At 50.4% G+C, this 13,850-nt stretch overlaps 1 protein-coding gene across 5 annotated transcripts in view; it reads right to left on the minus strand.

Moving 5' to 3' along the window:
• FN1 (fibronectin 1) overlaps positions 1-13,850 on the minus strand; it is a 71,341-nt gene that overhangs the window by 10,482 nt on the left and 47,009 nt on the right. For 3 of the 5 annotated variants that reach the window (XM_089779832.1, XM_089779831.1, XM_075933958.2), the window contains 9 exons: positions 12,848-13,117; positions 12,036-12,152; positions 11,103-11,267; positions 10,119-10,274; positions 8,944-9,057; positions 6,326-6,595; positions 2,634-2,821; positions 1,337-1,424; positions 419-595 (listed from right to left, as the gene is read on the minus strand). In XM_089779832.1, the coding sequence (XP_089635958.1) occupies positions 419-595; positions 1,337-1,424; positions 2,634-2,821; positions 6,326-6,595; positions 8,944-9,057; positions 10,119-10,274; positions 11,103-11,267; positions 12,036-12,152; positions 12,848-13,117 (1,545 nt within the window). The remainder of the gene's footprint in view (positions 1-418; positions 596-1,336; positions 1,425-2,633; positions 2,822-6,325; positions 6,596-8,943; positions 9,058-10,118; positions 10,275-11,102; positions 11,268-12,035; positions 12,153-12,847; positions 13,118-13,850) is intronic. The other 2 variants (XM_089779833.1, XM_089779830.1) reach the window with 1 other exon arrangement.

Genomic DNA, 13,850 nt, shown 5'->3' on the forward strand with positions numbered 1-13,850 from the left:
TGAAACAAGGTCTGCAAAGGGCAAGTGAAAAATGTGACCCTAAGAGTATTAACGGTGTGAACAAGTGCGCTTCCTTAGCAGCTGCTCTGGAACACTTCCCTCCCCGGCCGAACCTCACAAGACTGGTTTCCTGCACTCCCATCCCATCCAGGCCTCATTCAGCAACCTCTCTGGTGAGCGACCTCTCTGGTGAGCGTCAATGGGAGCTCTCCTCTCCGAGGGCCTGGGAGGACGGAGTTTTGCCGAGGGTGCTCCGGGGAATGTGTGCACATGTTACACGATCAGCAGGAGGAAGCCCAAAGTTCATCTGAGCTCCATTCCCGCCCCAGGATCCCCAGCACAGAACCACCAAGTGTGTCTCTGAGCTGGGCAGCTGAAAGATTACAAGGGAGAGGCGGCTGCTGAAGGAGCTATTTACCGGTGATGGTGTAGGTTCTAACATCAGGAGTGATGGTCCGTTGAATGGGGCTCTGGCCATCTGCCGGCACGGCTTCCACCTGGAAACCGGTGATGGTCTCAGTCTTAGTGCGCCAGGTGATTGTGATGGTCGTCTCGGTAGCGTCTGTCACACGGGCCCTGCGGGGAGGGCTGATGTCTGCACAGAAGGAACTGAGGTCAGTCTAACGCACTGGTTTTCACATTAGGAGTGGTGGGATGTTGGGTGCTAGGTCTCATTGCTGCAAGGGGATCAGGTGATCAGTGGGGGCGCTGAGGCAGCTCCCTGCCTGTCCCGGCACCACAGACTGTGCTGTGCCCCGGAAGTGGCCAACTCCTAGTTGGGGGCGGGAGCAAAAGAGCCCACAGGGCACCATGCACTGCCTCTGCCCCCAGCACTAACCCCACACTCCCATTAGCTGGGAGCCTGCCGCCAGCTGCTTCTAAGGTGCAGCAGGGTCTGTAGAGTCAGGAAGCTGCCTCGGCCCCCCTGCTGCACTGTTGACCGGTAGCTGCTCAAGATAAGCCCTCCTACTCCAGCTCTCCCCCCCCGCCCCAAAGCCAGAGCCCTCTCCTGCACCACAAAGCTCTCCTCAGCCCCACCCCGGAGCCTGCACTCCTGTCCCATTATGTTGGGCAACAATATTCTTAAACTGGGTTGGGAGAAAAGTTTGAAACCCGCTGGTCTAATGAACAGATGTGATATTTGGGGAGGGGGAGGAATAGGGGCATTAAGAGAAAAAATTCCCCTAACAGAACCTATGAAATTCATCAGCTGTTTTCAAACGGCCACATGCTACTGTGACTTCACCCAGTTACTTCTGCTGGGTACTTATTCAGGACTTAGCCAGCGGACTCCATGCCTGCTACCTGCTGCTATTTGTAAGGCAGGGTTGCTTACTCTCAAGGGTGGTGACCACACCATGGGCCGGCGTGCTAGTCAGAGAGTCCTTCAGAGCGTACACACTGACTTCATACTTGGTTGCCACCTAGAAATAAAGGCACACAATGGTAAGGCAGCGCCGTGGAACGGCTAATCTTCAGGAAAGCAAGTCAGGTTGGGACACTAGGGAAATAACAGGCGCTTATCCGGTAGTTGGTCAAGTCCTATTGGCTAGTCACTATGGATGTCCCTCAGCAGCCTGGTTAGATTTCGTTCCAGTTAAATGCAGAACAAGAAGGCAGGCCCGATTTTCAGCTTCGAGAAATGGCGTCTCTTGGTTCAGGTCAGTGGTAGTTAGTTTGGTATAAAACAGATGCAAGTCAAAGAGATTCAGACTGTCCACCCTTTTTCCCCACTCTCATGTTTCAGATAAAACAGCTTGAAATCGTGACTTTAAAAATACATTGGAAATAAATACGTGAAAAAGAAAGAAGTGGGAAGGCTGGTAGAGCACGGGCTGCTGGCATGGGGAACCCCAGACTGTCCATGAACGTGAGCCAGCATTTGGGAGTGCAGTCGTGGTATTTACTGGCCAGGTAGCTGACCAAAGAGAAGCGTGATTATCTGCTTTCTGTATCTAGATCTCTAATAGCATGCACGCTGAGGGGCGCCGACAGCCTCCCCGGGCCTCTGGGCAAAGCAGAGGGTGTCCCAGCTCCATGCTCCCTGAAGGGGCGGAGTCTTGCCTGCAAGGGGTGGGGCCAGAGGCATCGGCAAGCCTGCACACACACGGAAGTAGAAGAAATTACAGTGGAAACCTGAATGACTTTGAGGGGCAGAAAGTCGTCTCTGGGCTCCAAAGGCTTAGTACTCGTGAGACGAAGGTAATCATGGCCTGCGCTACCGAACGCTCACAGAAACCTGGTACTCCCAAAGGGGGCTCTGCTTTGAGCAACACTTCCACGGAAGTTCCAATTAAACGGCGATTAATTGGGTCAGATCAGCCCTGGACTCCATGGAACCAATCCAGTTTACAGCAGCTTGTTTGACAAGGAATTGAATGAAAAAAACCACACAAAACCAAACTCATTTTTGTACAATTCAGAAGCTTCCGGTAAAAAACCCAACAAATAGAGTCTAAGGCCAGAAGGGGCCACACTTAAAACAAAGGCCAGATGGGCAGGAGAACTGCTGATTTACCCACACTGAGGTCCTAGCCCAACACATTTTTCAATTGCTTAAAAAAATCCAATCCTCCCCCTCCACCCCCCACACACACACACTGCACTGATAACATAAAAGGTTAAAAAGTCACCATTAATCCTGACACAACAGCAAACGTGCTGTCTGGGGAGAGGTTGATTTCTTTCATGGGCCCCGTCTTTTCCTTGGGATTCACTCGCACTCTGTAGCCAGTGAGACGAACACTGGGCGCATTCCAGTTGACTTTCAGGCTGGTGGGAGTTACCTGAACAAACTGCAGGTTTGTGGGTGGAGGAATTGCTGTGAAAATTGGGATGAAAGGACCATTAGCTTGGAAGAACACAGCTCCAGTCAAGATAACAGTCGTGAGCATGAAATAGTCCTAAGTGTGAAATACACCAGTGAGGGCCTTTCCTCCATGCATTTATCTAGCTCTTTTTTTAACCCTAGCAAAGTCTTAGTTTGCACAACATCCTCTGGCAAGGAGTTCCACAGATTGACTGTGTGCAGTGTGAAGAAATACTACTTTGTTTTAAACCTGCTGCCTATTAATTTCATTTGGTGACCCCTAGTTCTTATGTTGTAGGAACAAGTAAACAACATTTCCTTATTCACTTTCTCCATACCAATCACGATTTTATAGACCTCTACCATATCCCCCTATAGTCTTTTCTAAGCTGAAAAGTCCCAGTCTTTTTAATTGCTTTTATATGGCAACCGTTCTAAACCCCTAGCCATTTCTGTTGCCCTTTTCTGAACTTTTTCCTAATGCCAATATATCTCTTTGGAGATGAGGCGACCACATCTGTACGCAGTATTCAAGATGTGGGCATATCATGGATTTATACAGAGGCAATAAGATTCTCTGGCTTATTTTCTATCCCTTTTTTAATGATTCCCAACATTGTTTGCTTTTTTGACCGCTGCTGCACACAGAGTGGATGTTTTCAGAGAACGATCCACAATGACTCCAAGATCTCTCTCGAGTGATAATAGTAATGGGGGTAATTAGTCCCCATAATTTTGTATGCATAGCTGGGATTATTTTTTCCAGTGTGCATTACTTTTGCATTTATCAACATTAAAAGGCCATTTGGCATCCACCTAGCTGCTAAGGTGCTCAAAGACGAGATCTGGATGCACAAAACTGATGCTGTTTCTCTGCAGAAACGGGGGACTCTGCATAGTCCAGCAGAAAGGAAAAGGAGGCATGGCTGAAAAGAGCAGTTAAGCTCTGTGGCAATGCTATGAACTCTTTTTTTAACCCTAGCAAAGTCTTAGTTTGCACAACATCCTCTGGCAAGGAGTTCCACAGATTGACTGTGTGCAGTGTGAAGAAATACTACTTTGTTTTAAACCTGCTGCCTATTAATTTCATTTGGTGACCCCTAGTTCTTATGTTGTAGGAACAAGTAAACAACATTTCTAAAAAAGAGTGGAAGCTTTGCAGGTGCTTCCACTCACTTGGTCATCTGGATGCCAGTTTCTCTTCTACCTCTCTACTGTGCCCCCGAACTGACATTTAGAGAAGCCGCAAGGCAGTGGTGAAATGGACCTAATGCCACTGATCTCTACCGAGTTACTCCTGATTCATGGGGAGAGGAGAGAGTGGAGAAGGCGGCCCAGAGTGAAGAGTGGATGGAAAAATACTGCCCAGCCAAAACGGGAGCATTGGACACCCACCAACACAAGTATAGAGGACTACACGCAAGGGACCAGGCAGCGGAAAATGAAGGCCGTGAAGTCAATGCTGCTTACATACAGTATTTTCATGAGCGAATATACCGAATACTTGAATAAAGAACTTTCAGAAGTCATTGGGTTCATATAAACTAAAGACACAGAAAGATCATGGGACATATTGATCGTTTTATTATTTGTAATTCTTGGTCTGTAACAGACCAAATCTATAGCTCAGCCTGATGCCCACCATCACTACCTTGCTACAAAGCATCCTAATTTTACAGCATGAAGATGCCACGCAGTTCTCTACTGCTTTACTGAAAGAGGGCCTTGTTCAAAGTAGGGATGTAATAGTAGAGTCGATTAACCGATAAGTAAAAGTGCATCAGTTAATGCTATAGACTACACACATTTCCCCCCCATCCCTTGCCAGTACATTTTTTTAGCAGGCTGGCCAGCAGCCCGGCTCAGTCCTGGCTTGCACTGGGTCTGTGACCTATTCCCGCTGCGGTTTTGCATTTAAGGTGTTAGGAGCCAGGCACGCAGCCTGGCTCGTGCCAGGTCTGGGAGCTCAGGTCGCCCCCCTACTCCCCGACTATTCAATTAACTGATATTTAACATCCCTAGTTCAAAGCCCATGCTAATCATCAGAGAATCCCACTGACAAAGAGATTTGTACAGGACTCCCTAAAGGGTAAACCCAGACTTGATTTAAGAACCATTGCTTGCGGTTCTGACAGGTATAAATAACCTGTCCACTTTCAATCATTCTAGCACTGCAGATAGTTTCATTTGTTTGGTTAATCTGTAAACTAAGATCCAGAATTTGCAGTGCACTCCCGGAATGTTAGCGTCGGCTTTTCACTTGAAAAGTTAACGGCGGCTCGGCTGCACATTGCTACCAAGACTCGGCGGGTGACACAGGAAATTCTGCTGTACATTTCAGATGGCTGGCAGCAGACAATCTATTCCAGGCCCCAGTTCTTGAGCAAAGACCCGCCCGTTTGAAAGCACAGGCGTTTGGGAATTATTCAGCAGGAGGAAAATGCTAAGTCAGCAGAGGAGGCAATTGCACATTTGTGCGTGTGTGCGCACGTTTCTTTTATTTCATAGGAGGGAGGTGGTTTAATCAAAATGGAACCAGCAGGACCTGGCCCTAATGTGGTCTCCGGGAGGACGGCCACGCTTCTGTGAAAGTGTCTCGTGTCAACACGCGTGTTGTCACATGGTAGCTGTGACATCGCAAACGAGAACCTACAATAGCTCAAGCCAGAGTGTCTGGGCCGGAATGTCTGGATGGAACTTTCCATGGACTCCCCGTCAGGCTTAAATCATCTGATTTCTCCCGTTGTACGGACCCTTGACACAAGGATGCGGTCTGGCAGGCACTCTGTCGAAGGCGGCTTATTCTCAGTCTCTTGGGGGAGAGGTGTAAACGGCCGCTCGGGGGCTGGCGGTGCACATACAGAGCAACGCCAAGAGAGATTGGGAAGCACGTGAGGTAGACCAACAGATACGGGACCAACAGATACAACCGATTATCTATGTTTAAGGGATGGGCCCGGAACGCCGATCCTTTCCTTCTGGCAGCAAAGGGAACAGGAAACCACCCTTTGCCTCTCGTCCTCCCATTGCCACCCTGAGCTTCCAAAGACAGGCTGGAATGGCGGACTGGGCCCCAAAGGATGGTTCCTACCTGCTCAAGCTAGGCTGCTCTAACGTGCTGGGCGCCATACCTCGCTCCCAATTGCACTAGCATGGGTAGGAACAGGGAAGCTACTTATACTTGTGAGGTGGCCTTTGATCCTGCCATTCTCAGCTGCCAACCTTTGTAGTCCTTTAAGCCTCCCAGAAGTTTACTGAATACCTAGTGATCGTATGGAGGAAAGGCCATACTGGATCAGACCAAAGGTTCCTCTAGCCCAGTATCCTGGCTTCCGACAGTGGCCAATGCCAGGTGCCCCAGAGGGAATGAACAGAGCCGATAACCATCAAGCAATCCCTCCCGTCGCCCATTCCCAGCCTCGGACAACTTCAAACATCAACCTCTGCAACCAAACGACGCCCCCTTTCATCAGCCAATACTGCCCGAGCTGCTGGGCCGTGTCGTTCAAGGTGTACCTGTGGACTGGGTCCCGGTCAGGGGCTGGCTCTCCAGGTCATCGTGCAAGGCAACGATGGTGACAGTGTACTCCGAACCGGGCCTGAGGCCATGCAGCTCAGCAGTGTCGTCTTCACCATCGGGGGCGGGCACTAGCTCACGGATTCCATCCTCAGGGCTTGAGTAGGTCACCCTGTAGCTGGTGACTTGCCCTTGGGGGCTTTCCCAAGCAATTTTGATGGAATCGACATCCACCTCCGTGAATGTCAGTCCTCTAGGGCGGTCAATGTCTGTTAGGCAAATTAACGGTAAGAGGGTTATGTGACAAAAGCAGGTTGGGGGAGGGGAGAAAGAGCATTTTGATTACATGCAAAGCAGCCTCCAGGTTTGCTGGGGTCTACTTCTCCCCTGCCTTGCATGGATCTTTGCTCCTCTGCAGAGCGAGCGCAACACACTAGGTGCCATCCCAGCCCCACTCAAGTCCAGAGGAATTTTGCCATTGACTTGAATAAGGCCCAGATCTCAGACCCATGGGTCTGGTTCTCATAAGGGCCCCTCCATGCCTCTCGGCTCAGCAAGAGGGGCCTTCAAGAGACAAATGTAATGGGTACACACTATGAGTCTTTCACACTGGGACACCAGGTGAGGAGCCTTGGTGTGAATGGAAATCAGGCCCCACCATCCTGACTTAGTAACTTTTCACACCCATGCCATGCTCACTGTTCACTAGTGTAATTGTGCAAGGCAGAGGAGAAGCAGTTCCCTGGTTTTCTTTCACAAATTAACATCCAATTAAATAATTTGTAAAGACAGCAAATGACTATGCAGATTTTCTAAATCAAGAACAGACTTTGGCTTTGTAACGAGCATGCACCTACAGTTCTCTCTCAAACACACCCGCAAATTAGAGCCCCTCACTGTGATTCTCAAGCTTAGGCTTCAGCAGAAGATCCTAGGCCAGGGTAAAGGAGTAGAGCTCTGGTGATGACTTGCCAGACTTCGGTGCAGAGATACTCATTTACACTGCTGCGGATCGGGCCCATAATCATCGGCTTTGAATTAATCGGTCACTTGTTTGCAATGTGGCGTCCTGCATTTCCTATGCTGTAAGGTTAGCAAAGGTGATTTTATAGGAAGCTTTCAGCTCAAGACTGATGCAGATTGTGCAATACTCCCACGTATGCAATATGGATGTAAAAAAAATTTTTTTTTTTTTTTTTTTTTTTTAAAACACACATGTTGTGGGCGCCCCGGGAGCAGGGCCGACAGCAGGTGTGCGCCGGGAGCTGGCTTCTAAGCACACATGACTTCCCAGCTGCCAGCCCCACTCCCGGGAGCCAGCTGTGCTGAGGATTCTGGGAGCAGGGCCAGCAGCCGGGAACCAGCATGCGCCAGCAGAAGAGTTTAACCGCAACCAGAACCTATGAAAGTCCTACATCCCTACTATGCAACACTTATTCTGCTTGCTACAGTTTTATAATTGTGTATACTCGATCATAAGCCTGTTCGTTCATAAGCCCACCTCCCCAAGTTTAAAACAAAAATTGCAATGACCCCTTCATAAGTTGACTATCGGCAGTTTGCAGATTTCCAGTCCCGGCTCATCAGCATAAGCCACTGGCACATTGGGATGGTTGTTTACCCCGAGGGTCTGCAGGCACGGAGCCTCTCCGCTCCCATTGGCTGCTCTTCGCCGTTCCCAGCCAATGGGGGTGGAGAGAAGCAGAGGAGGCCAAGGGACGTGCTGGCCACCACTTCCCGTCATGGAGAACTGCAGCCAATGGGAGCTGAGGGGCTCCACGCCTGCAGACTCTCCAGGTACATGAACATCCCAGTGCCCCAGCCGTTTGCCCTGCTGGGCTGGGAAGTGAAGTTTGCTGACTCCCTCAAGTTTAAAAACAAATTGGTAAATGCAATGACCCCTTCATACACTGATCCCTGCTCTTTACTGCATCATTTTTTACCAAAAGATATTAGGCTTATGATAGAGTACAGCTGGGGTTAGATTGTGGCTTTATTGACAGGCCTGAATGAGGAATGGTACATAAGCCATGATGACCCAGGAATAGCCCTGGGAGAGACTGTGCTTTAGAAACATCCCTCTAAAGGACATTCTTCTGCGCTTCCCAAGTAGCGCACAGTGTACTGGAAGGACAGGCCAAAACACTGCTCACTTCGGAAAGGGAATGAGCGATCAGGTGGGTAAATCATGCATCTGTTTGCCTGGCCCTAAGGCTTAAGGGACTCACTAACGGTATTAAGTGGGTTCTTACTCCTTTGCTCAGGCAAATGTGCCACCTCAAAATCTAGCCCCCGAAAGTCACCTTTGTCCTCCAGCTCTAGAAATGAGGGTATGCAAAGCCGTTTTCAAAGCTTTGCTAAAGGCAAACGAAAAAAAGAAAAATGATTTTGCTTAGGCCATTTGCAGTGAAAGGAAATAAAAGCACAGCACTGTGGGGAGTTGCGTCTTTTGGCAGCCTTGTGAGGAGTTGGGTATTTTGGTAGCTGATCCAGCTCAGTAATTCTCAACCTCTGAAATCTCAACAGCCCCGGAGATGCCCCCTAAAAGGTGCACAGAAGATAAAGGCAATTTTGGTGGTGGTTTGGGGGGATATCGAGTGAGAGATTCAATACATACTGGTGATGGCCGTCTCAACCAGCGGGAGGCTCTCTCCGTTTTGACTCTGAGCGTAGACACTAACCACATACTCGACTGTGGGCTGCAGGCCCTCGATGGTGGTTTGCGTTTGATCTGCAAGGAAAAAACAACACCGGGATTATTTGGAAAGGAGCGGTGATTTTGAACCTTCAGCCTGGATCTTCAAAGGCGTTTAGGCGCCAAACTCCCACTGAAATCAATCCCACAGAGGGGAGCCACGTCAAAGTTGAAGCGGTGCGTGGTAGCCACGTGGGGGTGGAAGTGGCGACACAGATTGTCTCCTGCCTGTCTCCGAAAGCCGGTGAGGACTGCCGGGGGCAAGCCGGAGCAGCCAGGGAAAGAACCAAAGTAACTCACTGTGGGAGTCAAATGCCCCACATGACACTGTCTAGGTAAAAACAGGGACTAGCCAGCAAGAATATACTGGCGCAAGAGGAGTAGTCGCATGGGACATCTGCTGCCTGTGCTGGCGGGGCCTGAGCACCGCTCTGCGGCCTCCCTGGGTGTCTGGCTAAGCCCCGGCAGAGCCGGGGCAGGGGCTTCTATGGAGTGCCAACTTTGTCAGCTTTTCCTGCAGCTCCCTAGCCTAGCCCCTTGCGCCGAATGGCCACAGCTCACCTCAGGGCGAGACGAATAACCCAGCTGCGCCGCTGGGCATTCACTCCCATAGGGGGTTCTGACTGGAAGCTGTGTCGCATGGGCCTGGTTTTTAAAGCCGGACCAAACGTTGGTGTGTTGCAGTGGCAAGCCAGGGTACTTAGCGGCAGCCTGTGACTTTGCTGCTGTGCCAAAAGTCAGCAGAGCTCGTCGATTGGTCATCCCAGGCTGGCTCTTCTGGCCCGCTCCGACAGTGCACCGAGTCCTTCAAGCGAATGCAACGAATCCACATCTGCTTGAAGGCCCCCGTGTGCTGCTGGAGCCCTGTCACCCAGCTCTCCACCACTTTTTGGACTCGGGTTGAACATTAACCCGACCGCTGCAGCACTGGGCCTTGAAAGCTAATCTCCGCTGATAAAACGCTCCAGAGAACAAAACGCAAAGTCACCCACGGAGCCCTTCAGCCAACACGCTCAGGCCTCAGTGGGAAATCTCTGGCCAGGGCTCTCGGAAGGGATGTTAGAGCGGGAGCCTGAGGGACGCGAAGACGTGCTCACCTGCTGGGACGTTTTTGCTTTTCACAGGCCCATGGCCATCCTTGGGGACGGTTGTCACTCGGTAGCCCGTGACCGGAGAAGTCGAAGGCAGCCATCTGACACTGATGCTGTTATCCTGAACGTCGGTCACTTGCAGCTGGGATGGCGTGTCGATCTCTGCGCATCGAAAGAGAATCGCTGTGAGCATCTGCAATGCTGGGATCCCCCTTTTCCTCACGGCATCCCATGTCGGTAGCGCCCTCTGCAACCTCCCAGCTATGTCTGCTGTTCCTCTCAGACAGTTACTGGCACACCCATACTGCTCTGACTTACCACCTGTACCATCGAGCATGTATTATTATTGATCACGTGTGTTACAGTGGTACCCAAGGGCCAACAAAAATGGGATCTCGTACCAACAGAGCAGTATCGTCCCTGCTCCAATTAGTGTACACTAACGAAGTGCCCCAAACCAGAACCATGTATCAGTCCCATAGTGGAGGGATCACCACCTCCAACACCCAATAAGAGCAGTGAAAACCTTTTTAAAGGGCTATGAAAGAGATTCTCCATCCGTTTCAATGGGAGTCAGATCAAGGCCTAGACAACTAAGGAGAAGACCGTCTCTGATCCAGAGAGCTCAAAGGTAGTTCCGATTAAGGTCAGTGCTTTAGAAATGCCCAAGATGCAGACAGAAAAGTCATGCTACATCTCCCAGTCCAAGTGCTTTGACATCTGATGTATGAGGAGCCAATCTTTGCTTGGTATGCTCCCTCCAACAAAGACAGGTGTGAACAGGACCACAACTCCTGCAAGACTGTTTAGTCTTCCTCTAAAAACTCGCCTCCCCAAAAGCTTACCTGCCGTTTGGTAAAAACTACGAACACGATGGGCCACATCCATCTGGGGTATAACTCCAAAGCTAGTGGGCCCTTTCTTCCCAGCTGAAACCGAGGGCAATTAGGAGTTTAACCAAAAGCCGGCAGCATTGTCCATGTGTCTCACCTGTTTTGTACGTGACGGTGACTGGCTTGCTGCTGGCAGGGCTGTCTCCACGGCCGGTCACTGCATACATGGTGATGGTATAGTCTGCTCCGGGCTTCAGGTCGCTGATGGTGGCAGTGGACGAAGTGCCCGGCACGGTAAACTCCTGGATAGGGCCACTGCCTCCTGGGAGGGCAGGCGAGAAAGCAAATGTAATGAAAATGCTGAGAATTGCTCCCATTTAGACCACAAACGTGGGGATGACCCACCAACAACTGAGCTGAAATCAGAAGACGACCCTCGTTGATTTCAATGGGATTTGGGCCAACCCATAGTGAATTGGAAAAGACTTTATCATGCCAAAGCAAGGGGCAAGCGAGAGGCCCAGGGAACTCCCACGGAGTCTCTGGATGTGGTTGGCGAAGGTGATTTGCCACCCCTTTAAAGTGCGTTATATTTATTTGTGGGCCGCCTGTTCTAAGCATACATCCGTCAGTGCCCAGTGCCCTGCCCCCTGCTGAGCTCCATGGGGGGCACACTTATCTTCCAACCACACTTGTCTTTGTGATCTACTGCAGTTTTTAAATGGTGTGATCCAGGGGTGAGGAACCCAAGGCCTGGCCCCTGGCTTGCCTGGATCTGGCCCCTGAAGCTTAGGGCTCCCCCCTCAACCCGCCGGTTGCCTCACCGTGGGGCTAGAGCCCACAAAATCTACTAGCCTGAGCCCCTCTCCGTTCTGGTGTGCAAGGAGCACATGGGAGGTGTCGCATTCTCAGTCGGGGGCTTGCTTGCTTCTCACTTGTGCGGTCTTCGACTGATTTTTCTGTGGGTCAGCGCCCCCCCTCCCCCCAACCCCCCAAAAAAGTTTTCCCACCCCTGGTTCTAAGCTTAAAGTTTCACATGTGGTGTCCACAAGGAGATCTGGTGTAGGTGGGAATAGCAGAGCACACCAACCTGTTTCACCATAGGTGATCCTGTAGTATCTCACAGTAACTGCAGGCGCATCCCAGGAAATCACCAGACTGGTGGGGCCAGTGGCAGTAACTTCCACGTCCCGGGGAACGTCGGACACTAGGGAGAGAGGTCAGGGTTACAGAAGAGAATGGACACGTTGACATTCGCCAGGCTCTTATTTTCCCCACCTATGCTGGAGGCTGTTGCTACTACCAGGCCACAGTAGGTTCTCCCCAGAGACCTGAAGGCCAGTCTGACTATGGAAAGTTTTTTATTGATTTCTGTGGCCACTCTATCGAGCCCGACATGTTTTCCTCCTGCCGAAACACCACGGAGAGAGGCCCAGAGAACTCCTTTCTGAAGGTTACGCTCTTTGGTGGGAGGGCTTTGAATCTCCTTGGTGGGAAAGACGACAGGCTTCGGCCCTCCTGGATCCATCAGCCCTGGAACCAACCAACAGCTCCTTGGATTGCTTGTTTTGCTTTGGTAGCAGGAGACCCAGAGGCAAGTCAGCCCAAGGTCGTTTCCAACAAAAAAACATGCACAATGGACATCAGCCTGACCTATCTGAATTAACCTGGCCTGTTCAGAAGCTCCTTTGTAGGATAACAGGCCTGGTCTCCTTACAGAGAGATTTTGTGCGCTTTGGGCCTGTGGGACTTTCTATGTAACTGAGGCGCCTAGGAATCAGGTCCTCTCTCCTCTAGCCAGCCTTCTGCTTGGCCATCAGTTACTCGCCAGGATTGGGCTTACGAGCTTGTTGAGATGGGGCAGGAGACCATATGCTTTGTCTGGCTTGTGTCCAAACTGACCTGTAGTTTGCTGGCCAACCAAAGGCAAGCTCTCCTCTTTGCCATTGACAGCAATTATGCTGACCACGTACTCCGAGCCTGGCACCAGGTTGGTGAGGGTGATGGAATTCCGAGACGGTGGCACGCGGTCTTCTTTGGGCCGACCGCCGCCCTGCTCCAGATGGTGGCGAATTTTGGAGCCGGTGATGGCGGCGCGAGGAGCAATCCAGTGCACAGTGAAAGAGTTGGCGGTTATATCCGAAAAGTCAATGCCAGTTGGAGAATCAAGACCTGGGGAGGATTCCCAAGTAAAGGGAGCGTTAGCTTAGTTGACTATCAAATACATTTATTTTGAAGTGATGATGGTTCCAACCCCCCGTTGCTGCCACCTTCCCCATGGTGTAAATTCAGACTCTTGCTTGCCCGCCTATCAAACACTGTTAAGCAGTGACCCTAGAGATATAGAACGATCCAGATCATAAAGTGGTGTCAAAAATGCCACGAGAATGTAATTGCAAAATATGGAATCTCATCATAACTTCGGTCTACATTTGGAGTCCCCTGAACCGGAGGTATCTGACAGATTTAAATGTTTGCCCAAACAAAATACCCAGCCTTGATTTCAGAGAACAGAAAAGCCAAAGTGCAAACGCAGAAGAGCATTCCTGGTATTTGGCTGTAAAATATCCAAGGGATACAGTGCAAAGAGCCTAAGCCTGATGAATGTGTAAAGCCCTGCACAACCACAGATACCGGCTTTATTTCCGCAAGAAATCTGCAGCCACAAATGTGGGTGCGGATATCCAGGGCTCCTTTTTGCCTAGATACAAATGCGGATACAAGTTTTGCATCTAGAAGCCTGCAAATTTTGCAGATATCCGCATCCATGGATACGGATGTGGATATTCACATCTCATTTTTGCAGATATGGACGCGAGTCCAGGTACAAATTTTGTATCCGCCCAGAGCTCTACTGCACACTGTCTTTTTACTGCACCAAATCACCATAGCCCCATTGAAGCCA

This window comes from Pelodiscus sinensis, chromosome 7 (genome assembly GCF_052426305.1).
Source record: "Pelodiscus sinensis isolate ZL-2025 chromosome 7, ASM5242630v1, whole genome shotgun sequence".
Taxonomy (NCBI): Eukaryota; Metazoa; Chordata; order Testudines; family Trionychidae; genus Pelodiscus; species Pelodiscus sinensis.